This window comes from Rutidosis leptorrhynchoides, chromosome 4 (genome assembly GCF_046630445.1).
Source record: "Rutidosis leptorrhynchoides isolate AG116_Rl617_1_P2 chromosome 4, CSIRO_AGI_Rlap_v1, whole genome shotgun sequence".
In the NCBI taxonomy this organism is placed as follows: Eukaryota; Viridiplantae; Streptophyta; class Magnoliopsida; order Asterales; family Asteraceae; genus Rutidosis; species Rutidosis leptorrhynchoides.
Window position 1 is genome coordinate 197,411,939 of NC_092336.1, and position 12,559 is coordinate 197,424,497.

At 33.7% G+C, this 12,559-nt stretch overlaps 2 protein-coding genes across 2 annotated transcripts; one reads left to right on the forward strand and one right to left on the reverse strand.

Moving 5' to 3' along the window:
- The first annotated feature begins 1,270 nt into the window (after positions 1–1,270).
- LOC139843213 (chloroplast envelope quinone oxidoreductase homolog) lies at positions 1,271–4,524 on the forward strand. Its single transcript, XM_071833277.1, has 4 exons — positions 1,271–1,574; positions 2,645–2,786; positions 3,254–3,336; positions 3,616–4,524. The coding sequence occupies exons 1-4, from the start codon at positions 1,509–1,511 to the stop codon at positions 4,309–4,311; spliced, it is 987 nt and encodes a 328-aa protein (XP_071689378.1). The 5' UTR covers positions 1,271–1,508; the 3' UTR covers positions 4,312–4,524.
- Positions 4,525–5,037: 513 nt separating this feature from the next.
- Positions 5,038–10,959, reverse strand: LOC139841330 (sodium/calcium exchanger NCL-like). The gene is made up of 9 exons (XM_071831552.1): positions 10,548–10,959; positions 8,375–8,602; positions 7,376–7,545; positions 7,128–7,273; positions 6,786–7,035; positions 6,080–6,219; positions 5,730–5,991; positions 5,386–5,655; positions 5,038–5,294 (listed from the first exon to the last, which is right to left on the reverse strand). The coding sequence occupies exons 1-9, from the start codon at positions 10,957–10,959 to the stop codon at positions 5,061–5,063; spliced, it is 2,112 nt and encodes a 703-aa protein (XP_071687653.1). The 3' UTR covers positions 5,038–5,060.
- Between the last annotated feature and the right edge of the window lie 1,600 nt (positions 10,960–12,559).

Genomic DNA, 12,559 nt, shown 5'->3' on the forward strand with positions numbered 1-12,559 from the left:
AGTGGAAGTTGGTTAAAAAAAGACGAAATAACGAAAATACCCCTAATACTATTCATCATCTTTGTCTAAATTATATACCTATATCTAAAAGGCACAGGCCAACTGAATAGTACTATTTCTTTTTTCACTTTTCGCAAACTTAACCCCCCGACTTTTATTAAAATACAAATCGCACCCCCACTTTATAATCTTATTAAAATACAAATCGCACCCCCACTTTATACGTATATGTTTCCCAAATTTCACAAACTTAACCCCTAACTTTTATTAAAATACAAATCGAACCCCCACTTGACTAACTTTTTTTTTTACTAATATTCAATTTTCACAAACTTAACCCCCTAACTTTTATTAAAATAGAAATCGAACTCCCACTTTATACCTATATTTTTTTCAAATTTCACAAACTTAACCCCCTAACTTTTATTAAAATACAAATCGAACTCCCACTTTACTAACTTTTTTTTTTAAATAAAACCCGAACGCTAAAAGAAGCAACTTTCACAAAAGGAACAACCCTTCAATGTTAGATGTCGAAAAAAATTCTTTTTTACAAAATAGATCAAGACTTTTTTTTAACTCGCATTCAAAACGGAGCTCCCGGCGCGAAGCGAGGGCTCCACATCTAGTATTATCTAATAGACAAAAATGGTGAATAGTAACTAGGGGCATTTTCGTCCTTTCACTTTTTTTTTTTAATTCTAATTAAATTTCACTACACCAACAAAGACCCCACACTTTTTTCAAATATTCAAATCGATCCCTCAAACAGGGGGGTAAAAGTGTCAAATAACCATTTTCATAAAAAAAAATCTTAAATAAACTCCACCCAAATATTCAACGGGTCATATCTTCTCACTCGCAACGAGTTAAATTTTTCCGACACCATCGTTAAACTCGAAATAATTTTAGGAACACAATCTAACTTTACGCAAAACGGACGCTTTTTAAAAAACGTTAAATATTTGGGGTACTTTTCATACACGTTGATTTTGCGGTAAATTTTTAAAAGTCGATAATTACATAGCTAAACGCGGTGATGTACATATATTGTTAATTTAAAATAACATTTAAATCTTTCACGGGTTATACCTTTTAGTTCGACTCGAGTTGCGCTTTAACGACATCATTCTTTAGTCACGAAATAATTTTACAAACTAAACACAATAAAATACATTGAAAACTGAACTTCCGGCGCGAAACGAGGGTACAACAACTAGTTTTATTAGTTAATATGATAATAATGTTTTAACAAACAAAAACAATGAAACAATGCATTGGTGCTAATAATTTCGTGCAGCAACCGGCCCGTTTGCTAGTTATTCACTAAGATACAAATATCAAGTAGTTGTAAACACCGTCAATATACGTGAGCTCAAAACTTCCATAAATCACTCTCACAGTCTCAGCAATCATTATAAATAAAACTCCTTATTCGCTGTCGTTTTTCTCACTGCGTAAATTCGGACCAGTAGCTCAGAAAATTGTATATTCCGGTTGCTGGATATATGGCCGGAAAATTGATGCAGGCTGTTTGGTACACTTGTTACGGTGGAGGATCCGCTGGTTTAAAGGTATAATATTTTACAATCAATTTTCATTTTTAGCTTTTCGATGTATTTATATTCATGTTAATTTTAATTAAATTTCATTATGTTTTTGTATGCTTATACTGTAGTATCATTTACAAACCTAATTGAGTTTGTAGTATCATTATGTTTTTGTATGCTTATACTGTAGTATCATTTACAAACCTAATTGAGTTTGTAGATTGTTGTAATTTGTAATTATTATCTCTATTTGATTTCCATGATTATGTTATCTTCCGGAGTGTGTAGAGTTGGTTTAGGTTTAAAATGTTCAATCCCTAATTTAATGAAATGTATTATTAAGTTATACATTCCACCTCCCCATACCCCACTCATATGGGATTGGGTATTGTTGTGTTGTTGTTGTTGTGTTGTATTATTAAGTTTTACTCAAGATATGTCTGCACATATAAAACTTTCGTTTTGATGTCTCAGAATTTAAGTTACTGTTATTGTATGTATCAAATGACTTCTTTATTAGGTTACCTCTTTTTTTTTTTTCCTGATATTGTAACGTGGCAGTATTGTCTATAGTTTTGATGAAAAAGAGTTGAATACCCCGCTCCATCAAGCACTAACTTTTTTTTTTTACGGCTCTTTTAAGTAAGGCAACAGCAAGCGCCGATTTGTTGGCGACTTGACGGCCGCTTAAAGCCTAAATTGAATCCCAGGCATGATCTAAATCCCATGAAAATTTGATTCTACCATTTTCATGGAGAGTTTTCCATTTTATTATATTATTATTATTATTATTATTAAAAAAAAATTATTAATTTTTTTTTTTTTTTTTTTTTGGCCGGAGGTCCGTTGGAAGCAATCTCTTTACCCGTCGAACAGAGAGAGGGAAGACCTTCTCTACTCTTGGAGTGTGTCACTCGGGGTGGAGAAATGACTTCTCTTTATTCAAGGATAGAGGAAGGATTGTCTACGTCTCACCTCCCCCATACCCCACACATGTGGGATTGGGTTTTGTTGTTGTTGTTGTTGTTGTTGTTGTTGTACAATATGGTATAGTGCTATACAAGAGTTGATACTATTTTTATATCTATTTGCAGCATGTTGAAATACCTGTTCCTGCTCCTCGAAAGGATGAGATTCTGATGAAAGTAGAAGCGGCAAGCATTAATCCGATTGACTGGAAAATTCAAAATGGCCTGGCGAGACCTATTTTGCCTAAAAAATTTCCTTTTATACCAGGTTTGTTAATTGTTAATGCTTCGATGAGAACCTTCGTTTTGTGACATTGTTACTCGGCGGTTGTTAATGTATTCTTCATGGCTTGGTGATAAACTTGGAGTTAACTTGGTTTATAAGTTTGTTCACTATCTGTGTTATATTCTTTATATATTAAGTTTCTAATTGATTAGGTAAATATTAAATACTCGTATTAATAAGGATTATTATTAAAATTTTATTAAGTTGGAGTTCTTACATCGGTTCTTATATAAATACACATTAGTATGATTATTGAAATTTGCTTAGTTGGATTGATTAAAATGTGTTTTAGTCCTCTGGAGAGCAACTTACCTTTTGACAACAAGTGATTCAGCAGAAGATAAACCTATCAAATGTTGATTAAACATTTAAACCTATCATTTTTCTTATTTTCTTTAGTTTTTGTTTGACGATGATATTCGGTTCCGTTTGTTTGTTTGTTGGAACAGTTGGTGATGTAGCAGGAGAAGTAGTAGAGGTTGGACCTGAAGTGAAGAATTTCAAACTTGGTGACAAAATTGTTTCCACCCTTGTAAGTTCCATCTTATTTTTTTCTTATGTTTTTTTTTTTTTTTCGTTAAATGAAAATTAAGAACTACAAATTTCATTTGAAGAACATATGAAATTTTAAAAGAAATCTCGATACTAATGTATCACTAATAGTATCTTTGAAGGTTCCCACCATTTTTGCTTTCTAATTGGACCCATTACCCATATGATATCACATTAAAAATAAAAATAATGCTAATACGAATGAATTATACATATATTTGACTAATTTACGGTAAATCTTTCGTGGATCGGATTACAGGGTGGTGCGGGTGGAGGACTGGCTGAGTACGCTGTAGCCAATGAAGGCTCCACAGTTGCAAGACCACCGGAGGTATCAGCTGCAGACGGTGCGAGTCTAGTTATTGCAGGTGGGACCGCTTTCCACACCCTAACCGTAACCGGCGGAATAAAGCTCGACAAATCCGAACCACTTACAAACATCCTAGTAACCGCCGCTTCAGGCGGTGTCGGTCACTATGCAGTCCAACTAGCCAAACTAGGAAACACCCATGTAACCGCAACCTGTGGGGCCCGCAACATTGAATTTGTCAAAAGCTTAGGAGCTGATGAGGTTCTCGACTACAAAACTCCCGAAGGAGCGGCACTTAAAAGCCCGTCGAGTAAAAAATACGACGTGGTTGTAGATTGCACTACTGGTACGCCTTGGTCAACGTTTGAGTCAAACTTGAGCGCGAATGGGAAAGTGATTGTTATAACACCAAATAGTCGTACGTTTTGGACTTATGCAGTGAATAAAATTACGTTCTCGAAGAAACAAATTATACCGTTTCTTTTGAGTCCGAATACAGAAGAGATTAGTTTTCTGTTAAAGTTGGTTAAAGAAGGGAAGTTGAAAACTGTTATCGATTCGAGATACAGTTTACGTAAAGCGGAAGATGCTTGGGCTAAGAGCATCGAGGGGCACGCTACTGGCAAGGTGGTTGTGGAACCCTAAGTCCATAACATAAAAATGAACTTCGATAATTTGGTTATTCATTCTTGTCGATCGGTTGTATCTTATCAGTGTTTTTCGTATTTTAGGTTTATACATGGTGGCGTATAATTCAACTTTCGTATATGGATTCTGATATTTTATGATCAGATGTAACGAAAATTTGTATCTGTATAATCTCTCTTATATGTTGAATTTCTGATATGTGTTCTGGCATATGGATGTCTCATTTTAACTTGCATCTTTCCTAATTTCTTGACACTTGTGCACACTTACAAGTGTGTAGAATATTAAACCTCACACTTGGTCAAGGTGTGAACTAATTGAGCGTAACAAAATATTACACAACTACAAATGTGAAGATTTTACTCATTTACTCACGTTTTAAGTGTGAATTTTACTTATCTGCTCACACTTCATCTCAATGTGAAGATTGTACACGTACTTTCATAGTTTCACCATAGATAAAATATCACGTTGCTTAATTCGTCACCCTCAACTCTAGGTAACCATGAAGCATCCCGTTTCTGTTGCACCGTCGAAAAAAGAAAAACAAACTATTTCATTTCAAAACAAATAAACAGATGAAGTTTTAAAAAAAACCTGATACATTACCCACTCAGGCTTCTCAGTGTGTGTGTGTATTTTACTATGATGTAGAGCGTCTAAACGGAATCCTTTGATCGATTCCTAACACTCAAATCATTTATTTTAAACAGGGCAGTAACTTTGACATCTATCTATAAATACTTTTAAGGAGCCATAAGATAATATATGTAGATCGAGATCGGGTACAGAAACATCGCAGAGATGGAAGCCCACAACGGGTAGGTGTCACGGCTAAACGCGAATAAGCCAATCATCGCGCAAGGTATCATGATCGATAGCACCTCATCGGAATATATCCAAGATAATTGTTTGACATATACAGTAATGAGCAATGTTAACAAACCTAGAAGGTTATTCATCACTAATCCATTGTACATCTGCATTCAAAAAAAAGAAAACTCATGGTGTCAATTTGCACCATCTAAATTCAAACATAAGAGCTGCAAACATTTGATAATGTTTTCGTACCTCCGAAAATGTCAAAGAAGCGTTCTTCGTAGCGTGTGGTACTCCAACGTTGAGGAGCGCTGTAATTACCATTCTAGTGTTCATTGCAAGTGGAGCCATAACAAATGATGTAAAGCGAAACGGTATGTGAGCTGCATTTGAAAATTGTATGACACTTTGCATAAACGCTCCTGATATCAAGTACATTATACCAACTCCGAATATAACATACAAAATATGTGCTTTTGGTATCTCCAACGGCATGGGAGCGTCGATTTCTCTCCAACTATCCTAAAAAATTTGAAAAAAACGATCATTCATTAGACAAAAAAAAAAAAAAAAAAAAAAAAAAAAACATCAGTTACCTTATCAAACTTATCGAATGCTTTTTGCGGTTCTGAGATGCTTGGATCGTGATTCATGGCTTTTTCGATCCATTTAACGAATCCATCTATAAATTCTTGTTTCCCAATTGTAAGATTACCATCATGGTCGAATTCCTTTACTATTCCATCCAACACTGCGTTATGATCTAGTTCTACTCCGAAATCAATGCCTCTAATAAAATCGCTTAACTCTTCTAGTTGTATTTCATTGTTATTATCTTTGTCGTAGTTAGAAAACATCCTATACAATACAAGTTGCCGAATCATTAAATTTTGAGAAAAGTATAATACAATTTAAACAAAACTCGAAAAAAGATATATATAATTACCCTTCTATCTTTTCTCTGTTAGGTTTACCATCTTTCACTAGTTGCTGTTGTGTAAGAACTAACTGATTCATGATTCTTGGCATGATTTTATCAATATGTGTGATCTCAGCGCGCTTGTTTCTAACTGCTATTATTTCAACCTGCAAATTAATTATCGAAATGAGTACAACTTGATTTATTAATCAGCATTAGTAATTAAGCATTACTTTAATTTTATATTAAAAGCCAAGTTGTCGGCATCACGCAGAGGGTATTAACCACATTCGCGATCATTTGCCACGCATGCACGTGATTTCGGGAGGAAACCCGAATCGCATTGCATGAACTCGATCCTTAAACCATCCCGAGAGGCAGGCATACCAGATTTGAATCCTGAATGGATCCGGGAGAAAACCTTCCCTCGAGGTAAATCTGGAGCTCCATATTTCAGGCAGATTAATTAAGAGGGTGAGCTGAACGAGGCTCAAACTCACGACCACAGCCTCAGCCCCAAACACAAGGAATGGGGATCTTTTCGGCTTAACCGGGAGGACGAGTATTTATTACTTTAATGTGCGCGGGCTATCTGGAATGGTCGGTGACCATTTGTAAATCCTTTCCTAACCACCCCAAGTTTTGAACTCAGAGACCCTATCACTCAGCTTTTTTTTAAAGCTGAGACCCTATCACTGAGCTATCTTGTGATTCTTTAAGCATTACTAGTTACCTTTTTCCAAATACTTGCAGATGTTGATGCATCATTCTTCCATTTTTGCAGCCACTTAGTGCACCCCTTTTCAAACTCTTCCACATTGATCTTTTGACTTTTGTCATCGTCAAAGTGTGTCAAAATCTCTGCTTTCGCATACTCCTTTGAGATAGTCTTATTGTTCAATCCGAATACCTCATCGATCAAATGTTCCAATTCAGTATGTGATATGCACATGTCTTTATCATTGTCATATTTTATAAATATACTGCAAATAAAACATCGATGATTCGTCCATGAGTATCGCATTCTGGGTATTTCATTAAAAAAAAAAAAAAAAAAAATAGAAAAAGAATCCACTTTTTAAAGGCCTCATGATCAGGGTTTCCTTGCTCATCAATAAGTTTCTTTTCTGCAAGCTTCTGTACATGGTCGATAAAGCGCCCTTGTAAATTTTCTTGCCTCAAGTATGCCATAGTTCTGGCAGCAAGCAATGGATTCCCTATCTACCAGTACAGCCAAAAAAAAAAAAAAAAAAAAAAAAAAAATCCAATTAGTTTAATTACATAAGACATGTATGGAGCGAAATGAGGCAAAGTTTTCGTTACCTGATGAGCAAAGTATGCAAGTACAAACAGGCCTGATAGCACGAGTGCAAACAAAATCGAGCCCGGAGTGTTGGTTAGACCTACTAGTTCAACTGTGGCAAAGGGAATCAGTGATAGAAGCATTATAGATGCTACATCTCCGGTCCCCTTATCGATATTAACTCCAGTATCTGTAACAAGTGTTTCAAAATATAGAACTTTCAGATGCTTATAGCCTCTACGCATTTTTAATTGTAAAGTATGTTGTTATAAACGTATTAGGCCATGTACAACCATAAGGCCATTGGTCTGGCGGTATTGAGGTGCCCGTATAATCTTATGGGTTGAAGTCCTGGACATATATAGTCGTGTTAAAAATCGTGTTGGGTGTATGAGTTTGCCTTTAGAAAAAAAAAATTAGGCCATGTACTAAATTTTAACTTACAAACGGGTCAGGTTGGTCAAGGATCAAATGGATTTGGGTCAAACGGGTCACGAGACGAAACATGTCAGCTATTAAATCGGTCTAATGGGTTGGGTTGAGGCCCAGGTTGGGTTGAGTCGGGTAGCTCCCGCTTTTTCTAAAAAAGAATATCTTTTTCTTCCGCGTTTCAATTTTTATTTTGCGTTTCAGTTTCAGTTTCAGTCAATATCCAATTAATTAATCGGTGAACATAAACGGGGTTGACATCGGATTAATCAGTCAACATAACCAGAATGGGAGATGATATATCCGCTTCTCTTTTTACTTTTTCCACCAAAAATTACTAAAATGCCATTAATGATAAACTTACATGATCTTTTTAAAAAACTTTATTATAATTTATAGAGGGGTATTTTAGGAAAAAGTGAAGAAATGTTGGTGGAAGAAGTAAAAAGAGAGGTGGATATATCATCTCCCAGAATGGGAAACGGATACGATTTCCGAACAGAAAAACACTATACGTTTATCCGTTTGTGATATAATCTTTAATAACAGAGACCTACAAGTAATAATTGATTGAAAGGGTGTGATCTAACCATTCAGAATGGAGAGCTTTTGTGTAAGGCTTAAGCATTTTGTTGATTCATCATGTTGTTGATGTTCATCTTTTTTAGTTGATCCCTTTCCGCGAAGAGTATCTCTACTAAGTATTATTCGAAATCCCCATATGAATGTGAGAGTGATTACGGTTGATCCTGCATACATGCCAAACCCAAATGCCACTTGATTTTGGGCAGCAGATTCTGTACCCATAAAAGCAGACACTGCAAACAATAAAAAAGTACAACGATATAAATTTCAAATGTGAATAATAGAAGTAAGTTTCTAACACCTTCTTTTCAAAAAAAAAAAAAAAATTCTAACACCTTAAGTTATTGATTAATATTTCATGTGAATTATAATTAACGATATCGCATTGTTCATGTACAATTTAGCTAATATAACTTCGAAATTTTTTTTATAAATTCACCGTAATAATTCATTAAATACTACAGTAATACTTATACACAATTTCAATAAATTTATAAATTCAATAGGTAAAACATGAATCTCCGTTTTCTAATCGTGGGCATGTTCACGCATTGAAAAAACTAGTGATAACTACTTATATACGGAGTATATGGGTTGTCCGGGAGAAAAGGGACTAAAATGAACAAAATGGTTACTAAATATCCAAATATTATGTACTATCTTCGGCTCAATTTAATTACACAACAACAATACACATAATTGTTGTATGGGGAGGTGAGATATAGATAATCCTTTCTCTATCCGAAAATAAAAACAAGTCGTTTCTCTACTTAGAGTGAAAAACTCTCAAAAGTAGAGAAAACCATTCATCTCTCTATTTGACGGATAAAGAGATTACTTCCGAGTGGACATTCGTGTCAATTTAATTGATTAGCTTTTTTTTAGTTATTCTAAATTAATAGTAGTTCATTTCTATAAATAAATAAAAATAGTGGGAAATACCTTTAATTTATACATGTAAAATAAAAGTATTGTAAAAAGTAAAATTATAAGATAAATAAAATAATAATAACATTTTTAAGATGTGTGACAATAGTATCATATAACACCTTGATATTATAAAATAATAATGGTAAATTTTCCAGTACTGTAAATGTAATCTATTACTCCGTATGTTTCTTCTACCTTGATATTATAAAATAATAATGGTAAATTTTCCAGTACTGTAAATGTAATCTATTACTCCGTATGTTTCTTCTCCAAATCTATGATCTGTTTATTTTTTAATTTTTTAAAAGCAAGCAACCTCATTAAACCACCAAGAATTACAACCCGAGTAGGGAACCCAACATGCCTGGGCCTCCTAAGTAAGGGCACGAGAATTATATCTATTGTTACATTTAGTTGCAAGTATTTATTTATTTATTTATTTATTTTTTTGAAAAGCAAGATGAAATATATTAGAAACACGAAGGTTACAAAGGTCAGGAATATGTACCCAACCAACATGTGAACAATACACGAACCTACAAGCCTATTACAATTTAAGTTGCAAAGGGAGCAACATCAAATTTAAGTTGCAACTTGTTTATATACAAGCACGAAGAAAACTATTCAATATCACGAAGAATTATAATCTGTTTATTACTAATTTTTTTTTTTTTAATATTAACATTAACGTTAAAAGTACAAGTACATAGTAAATTATTTTTAATTTAATTTTTTATGAATCCCGCCACATGTGGATTGGATCTGTATCAAGACAAAAAATAAAAGCTGGATACAATTAAAAACTGGTTATAATTTGTGGAAAAAACGTGGATAGCTAGTTAAATAATTTGAATGACATACTAGTAAACTTACTCCGTATTATTTTTTAAAATAAAAACTCATACTATTGAGCATTGACACTTCTTGCAGTTGCAGCACACAAATACAAATTAGTTAGTAGATAAAGAGCATTATTAATTTCACTAAAACATTCCAATAACAAAATTAATTTCATCTCATAAACGCTTTATAAATAGTTATTGCGTATTTTTATCAAAGGCCTTTAGCCTAGCGGTATCAAAGAGCCCCTCTGACCTTGATACATTGATGTTATGGGTTCGAGTCATGTTTAGGACATTATTCATGTAAAATTATGTAGAGTACGTGATATATACTCAATAATGATAATATACATATACGAATAACATAACTTAACTAACAACACATGAAATTGAGAAGATCATTTACCGATGACTAGGACGATTCTAGGCATAGCCATAAGCACCCGAAAAACACTAGCACCAAATGCCTTATCGCCCATCAACATAAACAAAGCTTCACTTCCTTTATGTATCCATTCTTCCCCCAACATCATAAGATACGTATACATAATCATCAAGAACACACCTTCTTGCATCGTATTCGCACATGGCAAGAACCCGTACATACTTTCGCACCTCGTCTCATCACCATATAATGTTGCAGAAATAAATAATTTAGAATCATCGGCCAAATGAAGATTAGTATCATCAGGGTCATCATGAATCCCATCTGAGATCATTGATGTTGTTGGATATGTTTTGAGTTCTATCAACCTCCCTTTCACCTGCAAGCCAATAATTATCGTAAACACGATCAAAGTAAAGCGAACACTTGTCATTTTCATCATCACCGGTACCGGAAGGATGAAAAGACTTTAAATGTGGCTATATTGATCTAGGGACTATGTTTTGAGGTTTATTTATGGGAATATATATTAGTATTCTACTATGACAAGTTGATCCATCATGTATTAAGTCAAGGTCGTCGATGATATAAAATTCATTAATCACCCATAACGTAAATTATTATTTATTTATACTCCGTATTAATCTACATAATATATAGAAATAAATAAAATGGAAATTGAAATCATTTATAAACTACCTGCCTCAGATGAACTTGCGTTCTTTAACCTAGTTGTAGTATTTAAAAAAAAAATAGAATTATTAATACTCCCAAGGGAATAATCGTATGTAGTCTTAACCATTAAATATGCCTCTCAAAATCATTGAAATGGTAAGTCAATTGAAGTTTAGCTATATGATCTCCATAATACAGGTAATTAAGTTTTTCCTCATACTATTCGACAGGACAAATATTTTTAATGCAAATGACCCGAAAAGGTAACTAAAGTTATCCAATTTGACAATCAAGGTAACCCCCAATTTGCACAAGCCCAAAAAGGATTGCAATTTAATTTTTTGCTCAATAAAAGGATTACGTTTTAAAAAAATTTAAAAATTGAGGTAATATTCGTTAAAAAAATTTAAAATTGAAGTAATCATCAAATGCATTAACGGTCGTTAGTCAAAAATATAAAATTGGTCCCTGAAGTTTGAGAAAAAATTGCACCATATGTCCTAAACTCAAATTGGTCCTTATACAAAATTAGTCCCTTTACAATACAAAAATACAGGTCAACAAAAACGAATTGACAAAAACGAATTGAAACCCGAATCATGATGGAGATTAAAGACTATAATCACATTTAACTGTACAATACAAAAATACAGCTTGACTGAAATCGACTCTTCGAGAATCATCACAACAGCTCAACAAAAACGAATTGAAAGAGAATTGATTCGAGTTCTTAGTTTGTGTTCATCGAGGACCGATTTGGCCTCTTGATCATTCGGCAATGATTCTAAAAAATGTAACAATGCAGAAATGATCTAATTCGTGTAGTGAATCTGTACGAAAAATCTCAGAGATCAATTCGCAAAAACAAGGACGAATTTTGAGGTCAAACATTCGGATAAAAAGTCAATCGGATCTTCATGAATCAAATTCGACATCTGTGTTGTGATTCAGGTTATGATGATGATTCACGAGTATTCAGTGATGATATTGCAACTATTTTCATGAAGGATTCGACGTCTAACAACATCGTAATCGTCATATTATATTTTGAGTTCATGAATATGAACATCGACGCTGTTCATTTTGACGGGGTTTTGATTCATTTTTCCTTCTGAAAAAAATCCATTTAAAATCAATTTATTGTGCTAATTTGGTCCGAAAAATTGTGATTGATTTGGTTCATAGCTTCAGATCTGGTGCAATGTGATGACCCGAAAATTTCTGACCAAATTTAAACTTAATCTTTGTATGATTAACATTTTCGACACGATAAGCAAAGTCTGTAAAACTGAATCTCAAAATTTTTGAACTACTTTTATATATTTAAATACCCTTCGGTTGTTTTCGACGATTCGCTA